This window comes from Pyrgilauda ruficollis, unplaced genomic scaffold (assembly GCF_017590135.1).
Source record: "Pyrgilauda ruficollis isolate IOZ18807 unplaced genomic scaffold, ASM1759013v1 scaffold92, whole genome shotgun sequence".
In the NCBI taxonomy this organism is placed as follows: domain Eukaryota; kingdom Metazoa; phylum Chordata; class Aves; order Passeriformes; family Passeridae; genus Pyrgilauda; species Pyrgilauda ruficollis.
This window is the reverse complement of record NW_024531266.1, coordinates 354,411-381,688: the sequence shown is the minus strand read 5'-3', so window position 1 is coordinate 381,688 and position 27,278 is coordinate 354,411. Positions and strand designations below refer to the sequence as shown.

The following is a 27,278-nucleotide window of genomic DNA, read 5'->3' as shown; positions in this document are numbered from 1 at the left end:
TCCGCCCGCCGCGCGCCGGGTGGGGGGCGGGACCCTGGGCGGCCGCCGCTGTGATTGGCGAACAGCGCTGCCGCTCAGGCCGCGCGCCGGGCGGCGGGCGGTGCGGCTGCTTAAAGGGGCCGCACGCCCGCCGGAGGCCGGTGCTGTCTTGAGTCCGTGCGGAGCGACACCGGGAGCGACAACGGGAGCTACATCGGGAACGACACCGGGAGCCATCACCTCCGACGGGTGAGCGCGGCTCGGGCCGCGGAGGCACTCGGGCCGGGGGCGAAGGGCTGTGGAGCCGCGTGGGGGAAACACGCGAGGGGCGGCGGGGCTGGGAGCGGGAGCAGCACGCAGAGTCGGGATAGCTGGGAGCGGTTTCCAGTGGATGCGAGCGCCTTCGGAGGAACACCCGTAGCGCCGCACGGGGCGGGCGGGGGGAGAATAAAAATAAAATTAAAAATTTTTTAAAAAGAGGGGGAAAAAAAAGGATGAAAAAACACCCCAAAAAGGTGTGTCAGGGTGTCCTAACTTAGGTGTCACCTCGTATCCCGCGCCAGCCGGTGTCCGGAGCATCACGGCCCGTAGGGCGGCGCAAAGGGCGACGCTCACTGCCCGGGCACCCAGGTGCGTCCCGAAGGAACTGCATCCCGGAATGGGGGTCCGGCCACTGCCTCCCGTCCTGCCCTCGGGGGAGGCGCCCGGCTGTGTAAGCCGGGGTGAGCGGCTGCTGCGGGGCTCCGCCGGGCTCTACCCCCGTCTCGGAGGCAACCGAGGAGCTTCGGTGTGTCCCTTAGTTTCCTCTCAATGTCGCGACAGCGTCACCCTCCCAGGCCGGGAAAGGCGGACCGAGCGTGTCTCCCTGCCCATGCCACCACCCGTCGCCCGAGCAAAGGCAGCCGGGTGCTGTCCCAGGGGATGCCGCCGCCTTCTCTCCTGACGGCGTTTGCCGCAGGGTGTGGGCATCCCGGCGCCCACACCCTGCGTGTTGTGAGGGAGCCCCGTGCTCGGATGTTCCGCCATCCGCGCGGGTGGGGCCGCACGGCTCCGTCCAAGGCTCCGTCCCCTCGGCGCTGCGCGGTGTGCCTGTATCCCGGCGCTCGGCGGGGAGCGAGCATCCCGCGGCGATGCCGCTCCCGGCCCGGCCCCGCAGCTGAGCGTCCCCGCGCATGTGGCCGCGCTCCGGCCGGCGCCGCGCCCTCTGGTGGCGGCACGGGGCCGTGCGCGCGGGTGTCACCTCGGGCCCGCGCGGGAGCCGTCGGTGATGTCGCAGCCGGGGCTGCCGCGGGCACTGCCCGTCCCACTGGTCCTCTGCAGCCAGAGGCATCGCTTGTAGCAAACAAGGCCGGGACTTAATTCCTACCTTTGAGTAAAGTGTTCCGTTAGAATTAAAAACTCAGATAGGAAATAACAGAATCAAATTATTGACATAATATGCTCAAATTCCTAAGAAAGACAATAATGCCACCAGTTGTTACAAGTGAACATGTTTTTGGTAGCACAAGTAGAAAGAAGTGGCTTGTCTTATGCTTCTTGGTCATTCCCAGCAGAATCATAAGGAGACACAAAACAAAGCACGTTTCTCATTTCCATAAATCAAAGCATTTAGGGTTCTTGTCATTTTAAAACAAATTATACTTCTGAGAAAGTTTTCATTTTCAGTAAAAACTCAGTGAAAGGATGTTGTTTGCTGTTTGACCAGGAAGACAAAAGACTGTCTGTTTTACACTGAGTAAACAATTTTTTTTTTTTCTGTAATGACTGACTGACTCAAGATGTCGTATGTCCCATTTCCTTCAGCGGTCAGAGTATGCTTACAAAGCAGTGCTTCTCGTGGCAGCAGCACCTGGCAGCCCAGACTGCCACCCTGCTGGGTGTGACTGGGGAGCTTGGCATTTGGTGAGCCTGGGAACACAAAAGAAACACCCTCCCTTTAGTTGTGTTCTGCACAAAGTTTTGTGTGAGAGAACTGCAGCAAGTAATATCACCTGAATGCCAGTTTGGCATCTGAAAGTTCTGCAGGGAGCAAGCACAGAAAACACTGGTTTTCATCAGCTCTCATCAAGAATGTAATACCTTTTGGCATACTGACTGCCTGGTTAAAAGCTGCTGTTCTCCTACGCTCATTATTTATCAAGTCCGTTACATGCTCCATGCAGGCTTCAGGGAGACCTCACTGCACCCTTTCAAGGTGCTTAAAATGAGCTTATTAAACATTAGAGGGAGAGGGGCTTCTTGCGAGAACGTGTAGTGACTGGACAAGGGGGAATGGTTTCAAACTGAGAGTACGTTTAGATGCGATATGGGGAGGAAATTCTTTAGGGTGAAGGTAGTGAGGCACTGGCACAGGTTGCCCAGAGGAGCTGTGAATGCCCCATCCCTGCAAGAGTTTAAAGCCAGGCTGGATACATTGAGCAACCTGGTCTAGTGGAAGGTGTGCCAGCCCATGGCAGGCAGGTTGGAATGAGATGATCTCTAAGGTGCCTTCCAATATAAGTTGTTCAATGATTTCTGTATGAATCTTGAATAAAGTTAGGCCTTTTGAGATTCTCTGGAGCCTCCAAATTTCTGGCCCTTGTAGCAGCAAGTACTCTGGGTACACCCTTGGTGTGGCTGCCAGACATTGATGAGCTGGAATTTCCTCTTTGATAAAATGAGGTGTTTTGTGCCAGAAAGGGAGCTGGACCCAAAGCCCTTATCCCAGCTGGGATCTTGGCATCTCTCTGTGGGCAGTGTGTCTACACTCATAGGGGAGCCAGAAAGCGTCTTCCTGCAGTGCCTGTGCCGATTTGGGATAGCACAGAGCTCTTGGAGCCAGGTTTTGGAGCGCAGCGGTGCTGTGTGTCCCCAAGGCGTGCGTGTGGGTTCACGGTGCAGGGCAGGCCCTCCCTCGCTCCCGGGGCTCCCGGACCCTGCCCTGCCCGAGCCTTCAGCGACGGGCGCTCCGCCAACAGCACCAGCCTGCTGCTCTGCCGTAACAAATACAAAATCCTGCCCGACAGCTTCCAGGAGGCAGGAATTATTATGGATTTGCTCAGTTTGTGGGTTGTTTGGAGGTTTTTTATCTGTCTGGTTTAAAGCAAGATAAGGCGACACGGCACGCTCCACTTTGGAAATAGAAGCGAGGTGCCGAGGGCTTGTCCAAAATAACAAACAAACAAACACAGGCAAGACCGCACAGGAAGCCTCCCCACACCGGGGGTTCGAGTGCGGGCGAACTCAGTTTTATTTTCTGTGGGAGTTCCCGCCGTGCCAGCCGCGGAGCCAAGCGCTGCCCCGGCCCTGCCCTCGCCCCGCGCTGGGCGGGCCTGGCGCCTGCTGCGCAAGCGCACTGCCCGCGGCGCGCATGCGCAGCGCAGGAGGCTGCCATGGGATTCCGCAGCGTGTAAGAGGCGGGCGGCGTGAGGGGCGCAGGGGGCGCGGCGGGACGGCGGCCGGGGCGCGGCGGGACGGCGGCCGGGCTGCGCGGGGCCAAGGGGCGCTGGGTTCGGCCTGCGCCCGGGGCGCTCTGTGACCCCTGGTTCGCACGTTCCCACGGCTCCCGCCCGGTTCCCGGGTGGGTTATGGATAACCTTGAGGGGGGGCGGCGGCAGCAGGGGACACAAGCAAGGCGAAATTGGTTCTTTTGCTTAAAACCGCGCAGTGCGCTGTGAAGCCGTTATTTGTTCCTTTATGTAGCTGGTCCCGCCCTCTGGAAGCTTGGAGCTGGGCACGGAAGGGACGAGTGCCCTGTCAGGATGTAAGCTGAGGAGGATGGTGCCGGGCTGTGTAACTGAGGGAGGGGCGTGTAGGGTGTCCTTGGGAGTAGTGAATCCCCAAGTGTGGGGACAGGAAAGTTGTGGGGTTAGAATAAGGAAACTCGGCCTGTCAGGTAGAACACTTCATCTCAGCCCATGAAATGCTCCTCCAGGCATGGTATTAGGAGTTCCACTGTTGTGGATGCCAGAATAGAATATGCAACAAATAAAAAAACCAAAAAGAACGCCGACAAGCCCCCCTGAAAACAAAACCAAAAAATCCCCAACCCACACAGAAATAATTCTGCCTTGTTGCAAGTGATCTATGTCGCTTTGTTTAAAAATGAAAATTATTTTGAAGAGTCCTGGCCTGTCTTAAGATGGTGATTTCCTAGTAAGGTTTTCAACTAGCAACTCTAATAAAAATATCCAATGTTTCTAGCTTGGTTATATGCAAAATTGAGACTTTGTATAAAGCAGAAGTAAGATAGCATTAATTTCTCAAACACTTAACACTTGCTGTGTGTTTTGCTTCAGAAAGATAGCTTGGGTTTAACCTACATCTGTTCATCTGCAGGGCTGAAATCTGTATTTTCACTTAATTAAAAAAATCATATAAAACTAATGATGTTTACAGTATGCTCATACCAAATCTTCACCAGAGGAGAAGGCTTTTGCAAATGACGTTATAGAGTACATGCAACACAACTTTTTCCTTAAAATTACAGGATCTAAAAGTAGGCTTCAGTAAATATATGTGAGTAAATAACATGGTTTTGTGGTTTTCTTTTTTTTTTCTTAAAGATCTGCCACGATGCCTGGGTCTCTTCCAGTGAATGCTGAATCCTGTTGGCCCAAAGATGTGGGAATTGTGGCACTGGAAATATATTTTCCCTCTCAGTATGTTGACCAGACAGAGCTGGAGAAGTACGATGGCGTGGATGCGGGGAAGTACACCATTGGGCTAGGCCAGGCAAGGATGGGGTTCTGCTCTGACCGTGAGGATATCAATTCCCTCTGCTTGACTGTGGTTCAGAAGCTCATGGAGAGGAACAACCTTTCCTATGATTGTATTGGGAGATTAGAAGTTGGAACGGAGACCATAATTGACAAATCAAAATCCGTGAAGACTGTCCTGATGCAGCTTTTTGAAGAGTCTGGTAATACAGATGTAGAAGGAATCGACACCACCAATGCGTGCTATGGAGGCACTGCTGCTCTTTTTAATGCTATTAATTGGATTGAGTCCAGTTCCTGGGATGGTAAGTCAAGGGTATTTTCTTGAAAAGTTACATCATCCTTACATCAGTCTGCCCCACAATGACAGTGGTCATGTTTAACCATATAAAATTCAGAGGGTAAAATGTTTTTCTCTTCTGAAGTCTTTTTCTTAAATACCCTGGGCATTTGCCACTTCAGTTACAGCGTGAATCATGATATAGCTACTAATGTAAAGGTGGTCTGTAAATTTAGGTGATTGCCAATTGAAATGTGGGAGAAAAGTCAAAATTGAAGAGCCCTTTAATCTTGGTGTTATCTTCTCAGTAACTATAGTCTAAAAATTGCTGATGGATGTTAAGTTGTGTCAGACCCGTGGCTCCTTCTCATCGTTTTCCCTGTGTGTTTTTCCCAGGACGCTATGCCCTCGTGGTGGCAGGGGACATCGCTGTGTATGCCTCTGGAAATGCCAGGCCCACTGGGGGAGCTGGTGCTGTTGCAATGCTGGTTGGCCCAAACGCACCGCTGATTTTTGAGAGAGGTTAGTCCTGTGGGAGAACATACGCTGTTCAGGTCAGATTACTGCTTCTGCTCTGGAGCCTCTTCCCTGGTTTTTGTGCCTTGCTGAAGTGGCAGATCAGCTCCCACTAATGTCAGACACTGTTCTTGGTCTGGGCTAACTCTGCCAAGTCCAGTTACAGGATGCAGCAGGGCACAATTAGAGATGCTCCTACTTGTTTATTTCCTTGAGGATTCTCCAGTAAAGTTGATAGAGTAATACTAGAGCTGAACAAAACCACATTCTACTTCTAGGACAATATGACAATCCTTTATTGCATGTGTTTGTCAAGCTCAGTCATATTCTACTTTATGGGCCATTGAAGACCCTGTGAAACCTTATCTTAAAAGCCAGAAGTGCCATGAAAAACTGCTGAACAGGGGCCAAAACTGCTTCTTTTCCCATGTTGCCAACTGACACATCCCATTTGACTCAAAGCAACTAAATAAACTAATTTTCACTATGGTTGATTTCTGTCCATCAGGGTTGCGTGGGACCCACATGCAGCATGCATATGACTTCTATAAACCAGACATGGTCTCTGAATATCCTGTCGTGGATGGCAAGCTCTCCATACAGTGCTACCTCAGTGCGTTGGACCGCTGCTACACCGTCTATCGCAACAAAATCCACGCCCAGTGGCAAAAAGGTGTGTAGCCTCTCCTGATCGTACTGCAACACTGGCAGATGCTCGAGTGTGTACCACACAGGCAGTTCTAGTATCTGATCTAAAAACTAGTCTGTGAGTCTCTTCATGTTTATATGTTCTGAAGTGATTGAAATATTTGCTGTCTCCTGTAAGAAATTATTTCTGTTCTGGCATGGGTAATTTCCTGACAGTCTGTAAGCAGTAGTCTCTACAGACATTTGTTGGTGTAAGATATAATGCCTTGGTTAAAAGTATGCTATTACCCACTTCCATCCAGACTTTTAAGAAACTTAGGTTAATATTTAAATGTTCTGTAATTATACTGGTTTTGGGGGGTTTTCTTACCCAATATGTTTAGTAATTGCTTCAATTAACAGGCATAAGTGTGAAGAGAGGCAAATTAAGTAGATTATTATGTCAAAATGCTGGGTAGAAATACAGAGATTCTGTTAAACATGCTTTTTGTTCTAGAGAAAGGGCAAAGGTTTTGCTGGTGCAAAAGGTAGTAAAAGAAGAATTTTTAAACAGAAGCAGTGCAGTGTGTTAAGTGCACTTTTCAGCCACAGTTAGTGTTACTTTTATGTTTGTATCTCTTCTATGCCAACACGTTATGATGACTGGTGTCCTGCCAGCTCCCTGCTTTATCTCCATAATTGAAGTGAGTACTAAACAGAGGTTGTAACATAACACTTCTGCCACTTCCAGAGGGGACAGACAGACGTTTCACCTTGAATGACTTTGGATTCATGATCTTCCATTCTCCGTACTGTAAACTGGTACAGAAATCTGTGGCTAGACTCTTGCTGAATGACTTTCTCAGTGACCAGAACCCAGAAACAGCAAATGGTGTTTTCAGTGGTCTGGAAGCTTTCAGGTGAGAATGGCTGCTGTCTACCTTATTCACATAATCTGTTACACATCGAAGGTGTGTTTTTACTTTCTGCTATTTTATTAACTGCTTCTGAACTTTTTTTTTTTTCTCTTTTGAATAGGGATATAAAACTTGAAGATACATACTTTGACAGAGATGTGGAAAAAGCTTTTATGAAAGCTAGTGCAGAGCTCTTCAATCAGAAAACCAAAGCTTCATTACTTGTATCCAATCAGAATGGAAATATGTATACCCCTTCAGTCTACGGTTGCCTTGCCTCTCTTCTAGCCCAGTAAGCATAAAATTGGGAAAAGCTTCTATGAATAAGGTCATAAAAGAACTTTTTTCAGAAAGTCTTTTGTAAAAGTGTCATCTAGCAAACCCTTCCATACAAGACTGCCTTAAGCAGAAAAAATAAAGTTAAAACACAATTCTGCACACACATTCAGTTCAAGTGACATGCAGATTGAAATTGTCCATGTCAGAAGCTGATGCAAAACAGCTGCTTTCTGCCTTGAAAAGTAGGATCTTATATGTAAGGTATTGCTGTTCTCAGCCCCAACTTTCCTCCTCTTCCTTCCCCTAGAAACACTAATGAAGTGGAAAAAAAATCTGAATGTCTTCTCTGTCTTAATATAATAAGTAAAGCCAAATCAAATTAGTAGTTAATTAATCGGCTTTTTTTTCAAATACAGCCTTTTACAAAATCATATTAAGTTTGTATTAAACCACTCCTGTGTCTTCTTTTCTTTTTTCTTTTTCTTTATTCTGACATTGTCTTTCAAGATGTGTTTATTTTTTTTGGCTTTAGTTTGCTTAAGAAGGAAATATATCTGCCTTCATCATATTCTGGGCATTTCTCAGGCATGTTTTGCTCCAGGCAGCTTTCAAACTCATTACATAACAGCAGTATTTGAATTTGTGTTTTTAAAAGTCAGCATTTATGCTTAGTAGGCTAAATGTGTATTATAGACACTATAATTTGCTGGTTGCTTTTCCAAAGCTAGATGCAGTTTCTAGTTATTTAAAACTGGAACTTTGGCTTAGTTCTGACTTTAAAAAGCTGTTATATGATTTGCAGGTACTCCCCAGAGCAGCTTGCGGGACAGAGAATCAGCGTGTTCTCATATGGCTCTGGTTTTGCTGCTACCCTGTATTCCATCAGGGTCACACAGGATGCCACTCCTGGTGAGTGACTGGAGGTGATGTCATCTGCCTCCCTTGCTCAGCTTGCTCTTGATGCCTTGTTGCACAACCCACTAGTATAAGGAAACCTGCAGGGCAGTGCCTTAATGACAGCAGTACCACATTGAGAATGTCCAGCTCCAGGGAGTGTTTAAGCGTCTCCCTGAACAAATAAATAATAGTCTTCAAACTCTGTTAAATGTTTTCAGTTGGTAATTGGGAATATTTTAAATGACTAATACTTCAGATTCTCTAATGTGAAAACTTCGAATGGGCTTGAAATATTCACATACTAGTGTGCAGTTCTCAGTACTGACTCTACCCTACATGGATGGTTCTGTATTGCAGGTTCTGCACTGGACAAAATAACTGCCAGCCTTTCTGATCTCAAAACAAGACTTGACTCAAGAAAATGTATTGCACCTGATGTCTTTGCTGAAAACATGAAGCTCAGACAGGAAACACATCATTTGGGTAAGAACCTAATAAATGTCAATGATTCCTAGTCCTCGAGCAAAATGCTTATCACTTAATCTGCCAGACTTTAAATAATTAGGGTCTAGAATGAAGGAAATGTCCAGCCCTTTCTGCTTCTAAGTAGCTTGTGTTCATTTCACCCAACATGTCTGAAGTAAAAATGTTTGCTTGTTTTCTTCTCTCTCATTGCATCCAGTCTGCAAAGGCCTGTATTGGGTAAAACTCTTACCAGGAAACAACTAACAATACTCCCTTTCTTACAGCCAATTATATTCCACAGTGTTCAGTCGAGGATCTCTTTGAAGGAACATGGTACCTTGTGCGTGTGGATGAAAAACACAGGAGAACTTATGCCCGGCGCCCACTCATGAGTGATGGACCTCTGGAAGCAAGAGTTGGAGTTGTCCACCCAGGCATTGTTCATGAGGTGAACACTCGGCACTCTTTTAAAGTTTGATGTAAATGGTGGAACCATTTACATGTTTGTCTTAGCATGTGCATGTATGTTAAGAGGAAGTGGTTTTACGAGTTACATTGAATACTTTGTTAACACGTGTAACATACAAGCCAGAAGTAAAAAGTTGAAACTGCGATTTTAAAAAGTACATTTCATCATAAAAAGAATGAAACTGCACAAGAATGAAAGAGGAACAAACTGGCTCTTCTCACACGATCTGTTTGCATGAAGCATGACCAATTTGATTGACTTAAGGCCAAGCCGTCCATTGTAGCATGAATGTTGTTTGGGAGTTGGACTAGCCATGAAGTATGAATGTCTGTGAACTAGAAAACTGTATTTAATGGTTTTTTTCCCTTCTTCTTAGCACATCCCAAGCCCTGCTAAGAAAGTGCCAAGAATCCCTGCAACAACAGAATCTGAAGGCGTTACTGTCGCCATTTCCAATGGGGAGCATTAAGATACCTCTGTGAGGTGGGGAAAGAAACGAGGTGTGAGGGCAGAGTGAGAAAGAGAGAAAAAGGATTGCAGTAGCACTGAAGTTTCAGTGTACACTAGTACTTAATTGGAGCATGAAAAAACTGTTAGGCTCCTTGAAAAAAATCATCATAATATGGTGTGCTGATTTTATAGTATTTTCAGAACACTAAAATCAGGAGTATATTGGAGATAGAAGGACTTGCCAGGTGCTGTGGGGATTCCTTAACATGTCTGAGCTTTTTTAATTGCTGAGAAGTAGCTGTAGTCTATTACAAAGTCTTCGTACACAGAAAGGAAAAAAAAAAAAAAGGAATCTTTTGCCTGCTCTTCCATGTAAAATTATTTGAAACCTACACTGTTAACTTCTCCTAATACTCAAGTGTGTGCAAAATAGTCCAAGCTTTTAATGTTAGGGTTCTCAGTGCCTTGACAATAAGCAGTCAGCCTTCTGAATACTGCAATTCTCTTTCACTTTATCACCTTCCCTTTCATCTCCTACTCTGCCTCCCATCACCCCACTGCTTTGGGACAGGCATAGAACCAAGAACATCCATTGCTGGAATAGAGCCTCTCTTCCCTGTCAAAGTGACCGGATCAAGAACGGCTAGGCTGACAAGTGGTTTTCTTAGAAGAAACTCTGTGATCCACTGTGTTAGTTACTATGTAATTCCTCCTAACATGTGATTTATACCTGCATTTTAAGTCACAGGAGACTGGGAGGAAAGATCTTTAAGAAGAAGGGAGGTAGTAAATTTTTTTTATTCTAAAGAAAGGGGATAATTAATTTGACACCATAATAGACGGTTTAGTACAATATCCAAGACAGCAGACTTTTCAAATTTAGAGCTATGGGGAGCTGTTTTAATTGGCAAACGAAGGAAGAGAGTGATGTTTATCACTTTGTCTGGAACTCTAGCCTATTAGTTGTCTTTTATATAATACATTTCCAAAAGACTCTTTCTAGCTTTGAATCTGGCTTTGTACTTTGAAGTCCTTCTCACTATTAGTAATACTGTAGGAGTGGAGTCTTTTATTTCTTTCCCCCCTTCCCCAGTGTGTGAGCTAAAGCTATCCATTTTGCAAGCAGTAGATAGATTTACAGTGGTTATGGGGAGTCCATTCTGGTAGATTTTTAAAGCCCAGATTGGAAATGAACTATGATATGAGCCTTTTAAGCTTGTAATATATATATATATATACATATATATGTATATATATATTTAAGTTGAGCTAATGTACAGAATGAAGTTTCATTGAATTTATTTCTTTGCTAATTCTACGAAGCTACATTATCTAACATAAAGTAGCAAAAAATTATTTCTGTTAATTACATTTTTTTGTGTGTGTAATGAAGTGTTTGTATTACCTGTCACTCACTAGAATTTGATAACTTGCTGTATTGTACAGTCAAGCCTTGGTAAAATAGTTGTTTATTATAAATTGATGAATACTAATCTGTTTGTTCTGCTGAAAATGATGGAGCAATGCATGATGATAGTGTTTGCAAGTATTTTGGTTTAGGTTGCCCTCTTGAAACTTAACCTTGGCACCTGTAAAACAAATTGTCATGGAACAAAGTCCATTGCTGGCAGTGGACAAGCCAAGAAGTGAGCTACTGGCACAGGCCTCGCAGGTCTGTGAGGCTGATCATTTATTAAAATAAAGTTTGAGATATTTGAAACCTGTTGGACTAGTGCTGACTTGTTGGTTTTTTAGGATGGATTTTTTTTTCTTTAACAGGAAAGAGAAAACTGGCTCTGGTAAAAACCCAGAGTTGTGCGGTCACAAGCTATGTGGACATTCTGCATCTTTCTGCTTGGTAATTCCATTACGAATGTGGAAAAAAGAGTTGCTTAGGCTGGTGTAAAACAATTTTATCAGGGCCATGTTTCAAGATAACTTAAAATGCTTTTATATGGAAACTGTTTATAGTGGAGGAATTAATACCCACTTTATGAAATGGAATTAATTACTGTTTTATAAAAATTGGTATTGTTTTATTTACCCTCAGAAATTCTGTGAAGGAGGCTTGGTTCTTGCTTTGTACACACCTGCGCTTCACTGAGTCCAGTTTCCCATGCATGGCCTTTCAGAGTCATTCCACTGCTCATTTATATGAATCATTCCCTCTAAAGTGAAATGATTGTCTCATCGGTGTCGTAACAGATAAGGCATCCAGCCTTTAAATGTGAGAGCACCAGCTGTACCTGTGCACACCTTGTGTTGCGTATCTTTCCTTAGCTAAACTCAGAGGTTCTACCTCTTAGCTTAGGCATGTCAGCTGTCCCTGTTCTTACAACAGCTGCCACACTTGTCCTTTGCACTAGAGTTGATGCTGTTGAAGATCTAAGCGTGGAATAAGCGACTAAAGCTGAAAATCAGAGCATCTGCGTTTTGGTGATGCTCAGAACAGCTGGAGTTGTCAGACTGTCCAGCTTTTAACTTGCAGTGATCAAGTGCCACAATCAGCTTTGTGCGAGCTTTGGCTTTGGTTGCCAAAGCGGGCCAGCAGGAGTGAGGACAAGCCTGTAATGCTCAGTGAATATAAGCAGATTTTGCTGCTGCTTGCATTCAGCTGCTGGTAACAAGGGCTAAGGCAAGAACTTAAAACTACATGGGTTTTGGAGTATGCTTAAATCTTTCTTTATTGGAATGCAGCTGGAGTCCAAGCAGTTCTGGAGTGGCAGAATCATGCAAGCAGTGGAAGGCATCAGAAGGGTAACTGATGGAGGCCCAGTCAGTCAGGCACCCACACATACAGGGTTAAAGTACTGAATCCTGATTTGTCTTCTGGAATTGTGACAAGCTGGGAACTGCAGCCACCAACAGTTTTGATGTTTCTTGAAAGAAAATAAAATGCTTTTTAAAAATTAACTTGTTAAAATTTGATGAGGAAGTTCAAAAGAAGAATTTGCAATTGTTTAGATTATAGTCTGGTCTCTGCTTAAATTTAGTTCTCTGCAAAAACTGTCCTGGTTTGCAACGGTGAAGTTGTGTTGAGCTTAGGTACAGCTTTCAGAAGTTAGCTGTTACATGCTTGTGAGAGAATCTCCCAAATGGGTTAAGTGCAGTAGCATGCTGTTTATTAAAAGATCCCCTCCACTCATGATTTTGGCAGTTACTGGGTTCTTGCTCTGGCTATACCAAGTACCAAGTATCTGGATAAAGGGTCACACAAATGCACAAGAGCTCTTTTTTTGAGTGCTTCACTGTTAATTGAGAAATGCGAAGAAAATGAGGCATTTCTGGTTTATTCAAAAATTACAAAAAAACGTAACACTACAGCTTAAGGATAAGTGAATAATCCCCTTTGTCAAATGTGCTGAGCATAAAGCCTGCAGTGCAATTTTATAAAATAGAACACAGCTTGGATGTGTGTTTAATGCCACTGTAAGAAGTCATGCCGTTCCTTGAGTCGTCTTCTGTTGGATCTGGCTGGGACATGATAGGAACAGATTCGAGTGCCCTTTTCTTCTGTACTCTGTGCAACACAATTCTGTAGACCCCTGTTACGGAGCTGCGTGCATCTCTTCCCCGGTTGTTCTGAATGTGCTGTTCTGTGATTCCCAGATCTTCCAGAATATTTTTCACTTCAATTTCTTCTTCTTTTAGTGTACCGGTGTCTGATAAATATTTTGGATCCAGTTTAAATGTCTGTAAAGGTTTGGGGAACTGTATTCCTTGCATCCATTCACTGTTCATAATCAGTTTGACAGAGTATCTCTTGGTTGGTACTGGCTGAAGGACTCCTCTTATCAGTTTCTGGCAATTTTCTGAGAGGCAGGGAGGCAAAGTGTATGTCCCTTCAAGAATGCACTTTTTCAGTTTGCCTACTGTATCTGCCCGGAATGGCATGCTACCTGTCATCATGAAGTATAAGAGGATTCCCAGTGCCCAGATGTCTACATAGATGCCAATATAGTTTTCATCTCTGAAGAGTTCAGGAGCAGCGTAAGGAGGAGAGCCACAAAAAGTTTTTAACGTTTCATCTCTTTTACTTATTGTGCTGAATCCAAAGTCTCCCACCTTAACACAGGTGTTACTGGCGTAGAAGACATTTTCTGCTTTCAGGTCCCGGTGAATGATATTATTGTCATGCTGTGGAAGAAGAGGAAAAGTTGGTATTGGTTTGTTCCCAGGAAAGATCTCAATGGCTACCTCTAATTCGTTAATTACCCTGAAGGAGAAAGGGAGTTATCTTGGGCAAATTCTGAAACTACTATTGCAATTGGGAAAATTATTAAACAAATTTAACTTAATTCTCCAAGGATACAAAAACAATTGAGTAGGGGGAGGAGAAGGATGCTGGGATTTTTAAACACAGCACTCTCAACTTGTTAACTAATAGCAACTATTTTCATGAAGCAAATGTGTGACGGCAGCGCGACATCCTGCATGACTAAACATTTTCATGTGCAAAATCTGTATTTTTTGGGGGTTCACATCACTTTTTTTTGTAATTACTACATGCAACTTACAGATTTAAACAGTTCACCAATTGAACATGATCACAGATAAAGTAAGAAATTTGCTACTATTACATTCTGAGATCTGATGTCCTATGAGGAACTGGTGGTGGCAGGAGAAAAGGACCACAGAGTTTGGCTTCACAGTACTTCATGCTGCAGCCAAGTTTAGTGGTGTTCTAGTTTCAGAAATCTACAATACACACCAGAATTTCTACTTTTTTCTTTTCCATTGGAAATGCCAGTAGTAGGTAAGGACTCCAACTTAATTTGCTCTTAATCATGACATACGTGTCTTGATTAAGTGTTTAGCTTCATCTTTGGAATAACTAGAAGGAATGGATGAGCACTCTCTGCCTTATCCTTTGGAGTAACATCATACAGTATCTGGAGGCAATAAAGAAACCCTTTGGCATCCTATTTCAACTTTCATCAGTAACAGCCAGGGATCCTCTGTCCTTGTGGACTGGCAACAAGGAGATAGGGTTTATGTGGCCTGGATGTGATGGCTTAGCAAAAGTGAAATGTGCAGAAGTTTCTATATACAAATGAAGAGGTTGGCCTGCTTGATAGTCTGTGTTTAATTCTAAGAAATAGATGTGAATTTTCAAATGTAAATTCAGTTCCTGTAGCTGCAGGGCGCCTGTCCTATAGATTAAACGTTGAAGCTAACTCACCACTTAAAGCACATACAATCATTTCGTCAAAATACGTAAGAAATGCATGCTCTTTATGTCAGCCTCGAGTAGTGTGCGGTGCAGTCTCCGGACGTCTGACCTCGGATCACCCTTGTTTCTGACTTGGCCAGAAGCTGTTATGTGGCAAGGAGGACAGGAGCCACCGGAGGGCACCCTGAGCCAATTTTAACGAATGCTGCTTCTCAGACTTGTAGAACAATTCTCCGTGGTTTTATTTTTTTGAAGTAGCTGTAATTACTCTGCAAGGTTTAGAGATGTACCGAAGTAGTTAATTGCTCCTTTTCTGCCTTGACAAGATGCTTTCGGCTCTAAAAATAGCATCATTTTAAGTGTACATACTGAAGATCAGGCAAGAAGTGACTTGTTGGGTGTTAACCTCACAGATTTGCATCGAAGTGAGGAACAGGAATTGACTGTCTTTAAGACAGATTTGCACATTCATTAATGAGCAAGCCGGATGTTTGCAACACCTAACCAGCCTCTCTGGAAGCGGAAGAGCAACTGATCCTATGCTTTGAAACAGGAGGGAAGAAACAAAGCTTTGTTCACTGCTGCCCACAGCACATTAAAGCAAACAGAACATTGGTGCTAGAAGGGTGATTCCACCCACCAGGTGTTTCCAGTCTCCTCGCAAAAGCTGTCAACAGAGAGGCAGTAACTTGAGGTGGATGTGAAAACCCTCAGATACCTTTAACAGCTCTTCTATAGCTGTTAGATGTTTTTCTTTTTAGAAATGTGGGCCTGAAATTTTGGGTAACAGTAAATCTACTGTTGAAATTCAAAAGAAATATGCAAAAATGAGCTCAGAGTAGTGAGAGGCTGCATTCCTGTGTAAGAGCAACTTACCATGTGCTTCACAGCAGACACAATCTGTGAGAAGATTATTTTACACTCTGTTTCTAGCAGCTTTCCTTCTGTACTGATTTTAGTGAAGAGCTCCCCACCTCCTGCATACTCCATCACCAGGTGCAGTTTTGAGAGTGTCTCCACCACTTCATACAGCCTGATGATATTTGGGTGGTGCAGCTTTTCCATGCTGGATATCTCACGAGACAGCAAACGTTGAGTCTTCCGGTCTAGCTTTGTCTTGTCCAAAATCTTAATTGCAACTTTCTCTGAGAAGAAAAACATTTTTTCCATGTTGTTAATGCAACAGGTACAAAATGGTAATACCATTTACATACAACAATGCTTGGCTGCAGAAGTGCAATAAAATTTCACCTCATCAGTATAAACTAAGCTGCAGGTGTCCACTAAGCCCTGCAATCTTTCACACAACCCCTGCCCCTTTCTGTCTACAACATCCTACTCAGTGCTGGGATGAAGCTGGTAGAGTATTCCAAGGGTCGATCACATCATCTGCTGCCTTGGTATGCTTTGCTGTGACAGGCTTATATGTGTCTGATTTTGGTGCTCACAGCTGGTAGAGTAAGTCTGTGCTTTTGCTGTTAGCTCATAGCTCCTCAGAGGAGCCAGGTACTTGGAGACTAATGGAGGTGTGAAATTCGTGTGCTTTGTTTCTTACCAGACAGACAAATTTGTGGGGAATTTAGAGGCTTTGGCTATTTTATTCTGAGCACTGAAGTCAAGTTGCAGGGATCCTGTAAGACAGCAAATCTAGCTGGCACATACTGTTCTGGTAATGCAAAGCTGCTGTTAAGTCCTACATGTTTCTGGAAGCCTACATAGTGAAGCCAAAGGCCATAAAACACATATATCTATGTATCTGCAGCTGCACCACATTATTAGGGTAGCTCAGACCAGTATGAATAGGTAAATCACAGTTGCCCTTATGTTCCTGTTTTACTCTGTAGGTTACAGCTTTTGTCTTTACTCTTCTGAACACAGCTGGTATTTGAAGGATTAGTCAGGTTAAAACAGGTTTATGGTGGCTTTGTATAACTTGTCAGGACAGCAAAATTAAAATGGATCACAGCAATGAAAGCAACTATTTATTCCTGTGAAGAAGGGATTCTTGGTTGTTTGGTTTTGGTTTTTTCCCCCTCAAGACCATCTTAGTCAAACAATCACAGATTTCTTAATAATTAATCACTTTTAATAAATCTTTCAGAAAAAAACTTCACCTTGGTTCCTAGTAAATGAGAATAAATTAGGAAAAAAGGTATTGTTCACTTGTTGCTGTAAGAAAAGAGAGAGAAGGCTATTACATTTTTACACATGTTCAGGTATAAAACCATTCAAGTTTTTACTGAATATTATCAAGTTTTAACTCAAGTTTAGTATTTCAACATATATAAAGGAATGTTAAGGATACTTATGCATGTGCCTGTACAGATCAAGAAAGTTCCATATTTGGCATATGTACATTTTTTAGTGTGATACATATATCAATTGATCTCCCTACTAAAGTGCAGAAGATGCTTGAAGCACACGTGATTCTTGTGGTGGAAGGTGCTAAATTATCCCTTGACGTGCCTGTTTTTAAGAGTCTGTGCTGAGTACAGGGCAGTTATGCTAGTCACACTGCTTCTCTCCGACCTGAGGGAGAGCCCCTCAGGGAAGCAGGTACCTCCTGTGTGGTGTGGAGCTGGGTGAACCAGGAGGAAATGCAGCTACTGACAGTGACTGCTGACCTAGTGAAAGACCCTCCTCATGTTCATAGCACATTGATCTCCTAAACGAAGAGGAAAGAGCATCAGCTTTCAGTAGGTTATATTTGCATAACTAAATGCTTACAATTCTAACAATGTTAACAATGCAAGTTGGGGACATTTGGGCTTTAAAATAAAATCTTCTAGGTTAATTTTTTCCCCTTTCATTTTGCTCTACTTTTCCTCCTGGTAAGTTTTCCTGCTAACTTTTAAGGGAAAGAGGAGAGGAAAAAAAGATTTTGAACTGAAGAGCATGATCCTTCTCAAACACCACCATAAATCAGGACCAAGCTCCTTTAAATCTACATCATTGCAGTTGCAAATGCATTCCATGCAAAGAAACCTGACACCTTCCTTTTCTTTTCTAAACGCTTCCTTTCTGCTTCCAAACAATGCTTGGTTTATAAATCCTCTATTACTCTTGCTTAGCAGCTGTGCTGAACAGGACATTTTTAGCAGGCAGCTTATTTACCAAAATAATTACAAAAAGAGTTGAAAGAGATTTTGATTGACTATATGCCATGTATGAGGTTTGAAAAGTGCTAGGTGAAATCTTAGTAATAAAAACTAGGAAAAAGTTGGGAAATAATTTCAGGAAGAAATTGTGTATGATATGATGGCAGAAGGGAAAAATATACCAAAAAAACCAAGTTAAAATGGCTTTTAAAAAAAAAAGCAAACTGGGTGCCTGGACATTCCTGCTTTTGCAATTTGTGTCATATTACACAGACTTCTTACTAGCTATAAATTTTTTATACCCATAATTGTTTCTATTCAGCTGTGCTCTCACACTTTCTTTGTCAGATGGAAGGCATGTAAAATAAAAGTTATACAGCGCTTAGGAATTTAACAGTCCTTAGCAAGAAAACACCATGGAGAAAATTGCTACCAAAATTCACGTTAATATAGTGGGCAAAGCCCCTAAATAACACAACACACATAGAAACATAAGTCAGAAAAGACCTCTAAGATCATGAAGTCCAACCTGTCAGGCACAACACTAAACATTGTCCCTAAATGGCACATCTACACATCTTTTAAGTATCTCCAGGGATGGTGACTTCATCAGTCACTGTGGAGCCCACTCCAAGGCCTGACCGCCCCTGTGGTATAGAAATTTTTCCTAATGTCCAACCTAAACATCAACCTTTCCTGGCACAATTTGAGGCCATTTCTTCTTACTCTATCCCTTGCTAGCTGGGAGAAGAGGCCAACCCCCACCTGGTACACCCTCCTGTCAGGCAGTTGTGGAGAGTGATAAGGTCTCCTCTGAGCCTCCTTTTCTCCAGGATAAACACCCCCAGCTCCCTCAGCTGGTCCTCACAGGACTTGTGCTCCAGACCCTGCCCAAGTTTTGCTGATCTTCTCTGGACACTCCAGTACCTCAAAGTCTCTCTTGCAGTGAAGAGTCCAAAACAAATAAAACACAGCACTGGAGCTGTGGCCTCACCAGTGCCCAGCACAGGGGACAATCCCTGCCCTGGCCCTGCTGGCCACACCATTGCTGATCCAGGCCAGGATGCCATTGGCCTTCTTGGCCACCTGGGCACACCCTGGCTCATGTTCAGCTGCTGTCACCAGCACCCCCAGCTCCTTTCCAGCCACTCTGTCCCAGCCTGTGGCACTGCCTGGGGCTGTTGTGACCCAAGGGCAGGACCTGGCACTTGGCCTTGTTGAACCTCACCCCACTGTCCTCAGCCCATGATCCAGCCTGTCCAGATCTCTCTGCAGAGCCCTCCTGCCCTCCAGCAGATCAACACTCCCACCTAATGTGCTGTCACCTGCAAACTGAGTGACATTAATCAGAGCTGGCCCCAATACTGAGCCCCGTGGAACTCTGCTGGTGATTAGCCCTAGATGGATATAACTCCATTCAGCACCACTCCCTGTTTCCAGCTAGCCAGCCAGCCTGTCCAAGCCATGGGACATGGCATCCACATCATAGCACCAAAGATTTTTCTGTGTTTTCTAAACAACCAAGACAGCCCTTGTGAGGGAAACAAGGTTCATCATCCAGTATGATCCTGAAGTTTTTTCCTCTCTCTTTCTCTCTAGAAATCATGTGTCCTGCTGCATCAGATTACAAGGGCAACAGAAAAGCATATATATGTAATTTTTACAAAGGCTCATCTTAGTAAAAAAAAAATTGTTTCCTCTTTTGATACAGGATGATAGAGGAGAGAGACCATACTAAAACTGGCAGTAACTGAAGAGCTGAACAGCCCTCTGACACACACACAACCCTCTTCCACAGAGACCAGACCAGCATTAATGATGAAGCCTTTTATTTATATAATCAGATTAAAAAGAAAACTTGCACTCATTAACACTGTGCAGGAATATAATTTCATTGCCAACACAACAATGTGTATCTACCACAAAAAACAGATTCATCTTTGGTGGTGGTGAGTGTGTATACATGAATGCCTAAGTGCACGTTTCTGTTCTTCTGTCCACATCCATGTATTTTATTGGCACAGATAAATTCACAGGCAGAATGGGTCAGAAAATACTTATCTTTCATTCCTCCTTCCTCATGACAGTTACAAACTTAGCATAAATAAATCAACTCCCTTTCCAGTGAACATTTTAACCAAAAAAGTTACAAACAAACAAAGGAAAAATAATTTGAGAGATTTCTATTAAAAATAACCTTTTCCAGAGAAAGAAAAAGTACCGTTTTGGTTTTGGTATTTAGTTTGTCCCAGCTTACTGTATTCACTGAAGTTCAAAATTTTTCAATCAGTTCTATTCAGATACTAAAACAACCTGTTTCCTAAGTAAGTTCAGCAAAGGGTTAATTCAGAATCAAATTTCTAACTGCCTTTCATTAGCATTCCTTGTGTTCCCAGTACAGGAGCAGCATTTCTTCCAACAGTAAGCACAAAACAGTTGCCTCGGGAAGAAGAAGAAACATCACAGAAGAGGAAACAACTTGTGGACCAAGTAGAACAGAGATGCTTTTCTGAAACAAGAATAACCAAAAACTCAACACCCAGATAAAGCAACCCTTGGGTGTTGGCAGGGTAAAATGTGAAAAATTAAGTACCATCGGTTCTCCACTTAGATTCCCAGTGCAACAACCACTGCACCCGAGGGATAATTGTGAGCTTTCACCCCCCTTAAACCTGGGCTGAAAGAGGTGATTAAAGAAAATAACAAAAGGGAACACAGTTTTGGGGCGTATCTCATTCTCTCATCTCAGATGATGAAGGGAGGGAGAGTCAATCAAACTGAAAAGTAAAGACTCTTACAAGAAAAGATAGTAGTGTACAAAGATACAGAGAAAACTAGTTATCCTGATGGAAAACAACAATTTCTGTTATTTTCAGACAAAGGCAGAAGAAGAAACAGGACAGCTGCTGACAGCTCATTTATACCTATGACTGAGGTGTCCACTGCAGTTACCTAGACCTTCCAGTCCTTCCTAGAAGTTGTAGATAGGGTGTTTTGTATAATTAAAACAATAAAACTAGCTGACAATTCAACACAAACATCAGTTTGGCGATACCAGAGCTTGTTCCCCTGCACCTGTTCCTCCCACACCCATAGCTCCCATCCTAGCTTTTTACAGTAAAGAACCATCCACAACTAAGTCAGTTAAGTGGCATAGCATTGCTCACCAAAATTACCATGACCAAATGAAATTTTTTGTGATGAAACAAAGGAAGCCTTGCTGCCTCTGGCTGCAGGCAGGAGCATACCTAACCCACTATCCTGGACATTCATCACCTGTATCCCTGCGGACCAGGAGCTGGGGCAGGGAAGAGGGTGGATGGACTGGGCAGGTTGTAGGAGGGGAGGCCCAATACCACACTTCAAAGTGTGGAGTGTCTGAGCCACAGAATGTGTTAACTCCATGAAGTGCAGCGATGAACTCCACCTGTAATAGCTGCCATGTAGAGAAATTGTTTCTAGTTTCTTTAAACAGAATACAACTCTGAGGATTTATTTGTGACCCTGTCTACAGATTAACTCAGAAACGTTAAAAATACACACATACATACACACACAAACTCTATATGTGTATTTAAGGTTCATACAGCATCTTTCTTCGCATAGGAAGTCATTTATACAGGTTACTCAGCATGCAATGGTGCCTACCTTTGGTGAGGGAATGAATTCCAAGCTTCACTTGTGAGAAATTCCCACTTCCTATTTCTCCTCTGACTCGATAGAAGGCAATTCTCTTTCCCAGCGTTAATTCTTTCACCACTTTTTCATTATGAGACATATCCTGCATTAGTTTCTCAAATGGGGTCAGCCTGGGCTGTTTGCCCTCTTCATCTCCTTCATGGTACTCCAGCTGCCCATCATCTTCTCTGCTGTCCTCGTGATCCCACCTGGAACAGCGGTATTTTCCAAGACTTCCTTCATTCACATACCCTGTTGTCATAGTCTATAGGGTAATCACTTCCCCATTTAACACGAAGTCCTGATAAGTTTAAATGAAGTAATTCTGTATGAGTATGCAATCCTGCACATTATGGACCCTGTGACAAATGCAGCAAAAGAAAAAAAAAAATAGCAGCTTACAGAAAGTCCAAAGACTAGTTTGAAAATTCATTCAAAAACAAATCTAGCATATCTATATATTGCATGTCCTGCTCAAAATCAGAGATAAAACATCCATTCTTCACTAACAGAGTTAGTGTGTCAGGATCTTCAGCTGCAAGGTAAAAGAGGCTTTGCAATTAAAACTGCAAACTTTGTGCAAGAAAGTGGCAAGGTGCTCACTGTCTATGCAGTACATTTGACACATGCAAAATATTTGACACAAATATTCAGATTTTAGCTTGATCCTTTGAGAAGTAACTTGATAGATAAAGGTCAAACAGAAAGCTGATTAATAAATCAGCTCTGAATAAATCCAGATATTTCTAGCTAATTTTGAATAGCTGACCTTAAGAGCGCAGTTCTCCTTGATTCTGGTAAAAGTCCAAAAACTGACTGTAGGGATTGCCTTTGATTCATTCTTCAGCCTGTGAGCTTGTCACCGTACCTTGGGAATGTCACTGTGTGTGGAAGCCTTGCTGCAAAAAGTACGCTGTCCCTCTGTTCTTTCCCATTATGTGTTCAACAAAGCAACTGATTCTGGAAGATGACAGGAAAAGCATAATCTGTGCACCAGGCAAAAGAAATGCTGCGCCTCAGTATCCCTGCAGTCACATGGCAGGACAATACAGGATTAAGTAACTGCAATGTCACGTTAACCCTCCTTTATTTAGATGAGCTTTCTTTAACGCCTTGAGCCTTCTCAAAATTTTGCCAGATGCGTGGTGTTCCTGAGCAGGCAGATGAAGAAAGTAATTAAAACCTTTACATAACAGCCATACGCTTCACTGAATGACAGCATGACCCATACCAGTTTAACTCTGGCAGCACAGACATAGAAGTACTTACCCTAAATACAAAAGAAACCACTTACCTTTAAAGCAGCACACCAATTTTTAATTCTTTACCTTTCTCTTTTAACCTTGAAAGCCAGGAGTTGATCAGCAAGTGCTGATCATGCAGCTGCACGGCTGAGGGTGGTGAGCTGGGCACAGAGCTGAGACAGCGCAGGCAGCGGCAGCGCTCACCTCCCCTGCTCCCAGCCCGCAGCACACCGGACTGACGGACACGGGAGACACCCGACTGCCAGGACAGATGCACCAGATTGAGGGGAGTGAATCAGACCAGTAACTCACTGCCTGAAGCTTAGGTAGACAGTCATCTAAGGTGCCACACTAGCAGAGGGCATGTGACATTTGCCAGGTGGAGCTGCCCTCTAAACCCCGCAATCTCCTTCGTGAGCAAGAGGAAGAGAGGTCAGACGCACGACCTAAGCGCAAAGAAAAAGCAGCTGGTGATGGTTTCATTAAATGGGAACTGGAGTGGCACAGAAGCACTCATCTGCTCCTTCAGAGAGGCCAAGGTGACTGACCCATGCTCTGGGACACTGCTCCCTGCCTTAAGATACATCAAAGGAATTCTGAAAGTCACTTCACCTCTCTGTGCTACAGCCACAGGTTTACCTCTCTGTGCTGCGGGCAGACAAACCTGTCCCAGGGTGAGGCAGAAAGCCTGGCTTTCCCTCAGAGTCTGTGACTCTCTCTGTCACTTCTCTGAACCAGGGATGCTTCTTACTGTGTGTGCTGCACACTTAATGGCTGACGCAGTTTGTAACTGGAACAGAGGGAGAATTTACTACTTCCATAATGCCTTTGCTAACTCTTTTTGGCTTACTCATGTTTGAAGAATAGAGCTCTTTTCATTGTTGACAGAAACTAAAAATAATAAATACATAATTGTATTATTCTCTGGAGCTAAATAGAGTGAAACTCCTGACAAACACTGTATGTGTACATACAGCTAATGGCCAAGTGCTGATATTGTTATTAGGGAAGAGACCAAGTGACAAATGAGAAAATCCTTCAATATTCTCCCACCAAACCACTCTTTCTTAGCACCAAATGTTTCCCCTAATTTTATTACTTTATACCTTGGAAGAAAAAGTCTATGTGGAAGGACACCCCATCCCCACACAAACTGAAAAACCCAAACCCCACACCTTACACTCTGTTTTTTCTCCATTTGGGAAAAGGACAATTTCTTTCAGGAGTGTCTGAATTCTGATCCACAGTTTTTCTGCTTTAACCAGTTTCACATCACAATTGTAATAGTATTCTAGGTAATCAAAAACTCTTTATTTGAAATTTGACTGTAATTCACAGGTTTAGTGGTGGGTGACACTCTAGCAGAGCAGGGCTTTTGGAAGCCACTTGTCTGCTGTACAGTGCCACAGCGATTCAGAGGCAGAATTCTGGCCCCATTCTGCCCTTTGATCTTGAGAACAGCAGCATAGGTTGCCCATACGAAAAGTCTGGAAACCTCCATGAGCATTGTCAGGCATGCCATGAACAAACTATTGTACATTATTTAATCAAGTTTCTTTAGCTGGGCAGTGACATCCTCACCACCAAATATAGCACTTATGGCTATAACCTCCAGAGCAGCAGATATGGAAAATTCTACTCCTGCAAAAGAAGAAACACAGACCACCATCTTCTGCAAAAATTATCAGTGCCCTTGCAGTTAACTGGCTGTATAGAAAAGACAACTAGAAGGGTTTCCTTCAAACAAACTCCTCAAGCCCCTCCTGAGTACATTCCATCAAGGCACAGAAGGCAGCTAGCCCAGTCCATGTGGATCACAGAGACAAAAAATATGGGAATGCCACAACCTTGTGGGGACAGAGGAGTCAAGAGAAAGGCAAAACTGCATTGAGGCATCAGCACATGGCTCTTCCTGAATTTGCTCCTGCAGAATTTCTCCTGGGGCTCAGCATGCTGTTTTTTAGAGCACAGCCTACCATTAATCCCCGTTTCAGGCTTGACATGTAACTGTCAATCTTGCAACCTCCTGGCCCTTGGCCAGCTGGCTAGGTTTTCCCTGTCTTTGAGACCAGCTATTTCAGTATTCCTAGTGTTAGCAGTATATATACCATCTATTTATGGCCTACATTCCTTCCTGTAATCAAAGCCAGCAAAATCTATCCTGATATCATACAAAAGGGCACTGACTGTAAAAGAAAATAATTCTGAGAGAAGGGAAAAACAAGGAAATCAGGAGTGATCCAAACAAAATGAAAGACCAATGATTTTTTTTTTCCTCCAGTCTAGCTGACCAGCGACCAGAAGAACTTCACAAAAATTTATCCGACCAAATAATCACTCTAAAAAACAAAATAAGCAAGTAAAAGAAAGCCAAAACCAAAAGCAAACCACTATAAAAAGCATCACAAGACAATGAACGAATGTATCAATCCTTCAAGACCTAACACTGTTGTTCTTTAACCTTGTTTCTTAAACGGACATTCTCCTATTCTATGAAGTGCTAAGTACCCTCAGGCTTCAGCTGCAGACTCAGTTTAAACGCTGCATCACAACTCTAAGGAAGTTCAGAATGAGGGGAAAAATAATTAAACCAAGAAAGAGATCACTCTGTATAGAGAATTTGGTTCCTAAAATCCCATTTTGATGGATAGATAAAAAGGGACCTTCGAATGGAGCACATGAAAGCACAGAAGCAGCTAGACCAGCGCTCTCTGATAGCACTGTGTTTGGCAAATTGGTCTTTCTCACTGAATCTGTCTTTCAGAGGCAAAAATTCACTCAGCTTTGAGTGCTTAAACTGCTGCAGCTCCTATTAGAATGAATGTGAAAGAAGTTACACTGGAAGGTCTCCTACCACTCAAACTGCCACAGTACCAGGTGTTTTTAATGAGGATGTAACTGGATATTGCAACTCACTTACTACAGTTCCCTTTTCAGCCCCTCTGCTGTCTAGTCTGAGGAGATGGGGATTCTTAGGGTATTTCCCTAGGGCAGGGGATTAGTCAAATTTTTTAAAATTCCCTTGAAGAACAGCATGTCTCCTGCTTAGTAGATTATATGCACCATGCACCAGCTTTGGAACAAAATTGAATTTAAAGTAGTAGGGATTTTTATTTTTTTTTAACTCATCTGCTAGAAAAATATCAACGCCATTTTTTTTAGTCACATCTTTGAATGTTCAGTTGTTATAAGAAAACACCAACAACCTAGTATACTCCTGTGTATAGAAGACCTATCTTTTACAAAAGATTAGAGGCCAGCAGAACAGTCCTGCAGCACCTGTAGCACAGACCACAGGTGACACAAGAGCTCTGCTCTGCAGACAGACACCACAGGGGAAGTAATACCTCAACTTCTGTGCTTGTGCTCAAGTAATATTGAGTGCATGGCTGCTGTGGCCAAAGGAAGTCAACATTTGTTCAAGGTTTGTCCTGAGCACATTCTTTTGATTTACATGGAAAGCACTCTCAGTCTTATTTCTGGAATGCCAGAAAACATAATGACTATATAAAATACACCCCAGAGCTTCACATGAATTGTTTAAAACCCCCCAAAACCCAACTATTCAAAATACAAAATACAGCATGGTTGCAGGCTGAACACAGACCTCTATGTTCCCAGCTCATGCAGGAGAAAATACTAACAGGGCACTGACCATGGAGAACCTCCAGAAACTACTTGCTCTCTCTGCCCAGGCCCACATGCCACCCATTTCCATACATCCCAGAATTACTATTGTTAGCTGGCACAGCATTCAGTTTGCCAGTTATTGTTTGATGAAAACCAGACATGAAGAACAACACAGCTTCCTGCTGGGCCTGGGAATGCTTTGATAACAGCCACAGCGATGGCCTGACCTGGCAGGTGGGCAGGGCATCACTGCCAGTTCTGTGCTGCCGCACTGGACAGGCTGGATGGAGCCGCAGTGTGAACTCGAGCTGGAGGGACTGTGACCTGTAGATGGGGGGAGCAGGTACCTCTCAGAGTGGCTGTGGCTGTGACTTGCCGCAGCAGGCACACCTCTGGAGGGATTATGGCCCTGCAGGCCACACTGGAACAGGTGCACTTTGAAGGACTGTGCCTGAGTAAATCTCTGCTGCAGCAGGTATAGTCCTGAGGAGACTGTGGCTCACAGATATGGCTTCACCTGAAGCAGGTACAGCCCTAAGGCACTGCAGACTATGGGTAAATCCAAGCTGGAGCAGGGGCATGGGGAGCACTTCATTGCACTGTCAAACCACGACACATTGGACTCGATCATCTTAAGGGTCTTTACAAACAGAAATGATTCCACTGTTCTTAGCCTAAGGCATGGCATTGTTTTCCCACACAAGGAACATTAACATACGCAGCAACCCTGGCTGAAATGGAATATAAACACTTTCAAGGCTTCTGTGCAAAACCTCACTTACTGGCCACAGCACCAAGAAGGGAAGCGGGAAGAGATAATAAACAGTTGTAGTGTACACACTCCTTCCTCACAATGAAATGCCTGTTCTATACACTGCT

The 27,278-nt window shown here is 43.7% G+C and overlaps 2 protein-coding genes across 8 annotated transcripts; one reads left to right on the top strand and one right to left on the bottom strand.

The window, feature by feature from the left end:
- The first annotated feature begins 127 nt into the window (after positions 1–127).
- HMGCS1 (3-hydroxy-3-methylglutaryl-CoA synthase 1) lies at positions 128–11,300 on the top strand. 4 transcript variants are annotated; one of them, XM_041489313.1, is made up of 10 exons: positions 128–228; positions 4,524–4,981; positions 5,353–5,478; positions 5,981–6,145; positions 6,851–7,019; positions 7,138–7,308; positions 8,098–8,204; positions 8,550–8,675; positions 8,942–9,105; positions 9,503–11,300. In XM_041489313.1, exons 2-10 carry the CDS (start codon positions 4,534–4,536, stop codon positions 9,593–9,595), a joined length of 1,569 nt encoding a protein of 522 aa, XP_041345247.1. In that variant the 5' UTR covers positions 128–228; positions 4,524–4,533; the 3' UTR covers positions 9,596–11,300. The 4 variants fall into 4 exon arrangements, with proteins under 4 accessions (XP_041345247.1, XP_041345246.1, XP_041345249.1 ...); XM_041489312.1 differs by lacking the exon at positions 128–228 and adding an exon at positions 3,322–3,367; XM_041489315.1 differs by lacking the exon at positions 128–228 and adding an exon at positions 3,413–3,538.
- Positions 11,301–12,868: 1,568 nt separating this feature from the next.
- On the bottom strand, positions 12,869–23,084 carry NIM1K (NIM1 serine/threonine protein kinase). 4 transcript variants are annotated; one of them, XM_041489306.1, is made up of 5 exons: positions 22,820–23,084; positions 22,295–22,676; positions 21,496–21,884; positions 15,626–15,894; positions 12,869–13,713 (listed from the first exon to the last, which is right to left on the bottom strand). In XM_041489306.1, the coding sequence occupies exons 3-5, from the start codon at positions 21,785–21,787 to the stop codon at positions 12,964–12,966; spliced, it is 1,311 nt and encodes a 436-aa protein (XP_041345240.1). In that variant the 5' UTR covers positions 21,788–21,884; positions 22,295–22,676; positions 22,820–23,084; the 3' UTR covers positions 12,869–12,963. The 4 variants fall into 4 exon arrangements, with proteins under 4 accessions (XP_041345240.1, XP_041345239.1, XP_041345241.1 ...); XM_041489305.1 differs by having other exon boundaries at positions 22,854–23,084; XM_041489307.1 differs by having other exon boundaries at positions 22,394–22,676; positions 22,854–23,084.
- Between the last annotated feature and the right edge of the window lie 4,194 nt (positions 23,085–27,278).

What these genes read in the sequence shown, in the direction of transcription:
- HMGCS1 (XM_041489312.1), top strand. An exon ending in CTTGCCTCTCTTCTAGCCCA is followed by an intron (nt 7,309 to 8,097) that starts GTAAGCATAAAA and finishes TATGATTTGCAG; the next exon opens with GTACTCCCCAGAGCAGCTTG. An exon ending in CACACAGGATGCCACTCCTG is followed by an intron (nt 8,205 to 8,549) that starts GTGAGTGACTGG and finishes TCTGTATTGCAG; the next exon opens with GTTCTGCACTGGACAAAATA.
- NIM1K (XM_041489306.1), bottom strand. Translation starts at nt 21,787, where the DNA reads ATGACAACAGGGTATGTGAATGAAGGAAGTCTTGGAAAATACCGCTGT. An exon ending in AATTCATTCCCTCACCAAAG is followed by an intron (nt 15,895 to 21,495) that starts GTAGGCACCATT and finishes TTTTCTTCTCAG; the next exon opens with AGAAAGTTGCAATTAAGATT. An exon ending in TGTCTGCTGTGAAGCACATG is followed by an intron (nt 13,714 to 15,625) that starts GTAAGTTGCTCT and finishes CTTCTTCCACAG; the next exon opens with CATGACAATAATATCATTCA.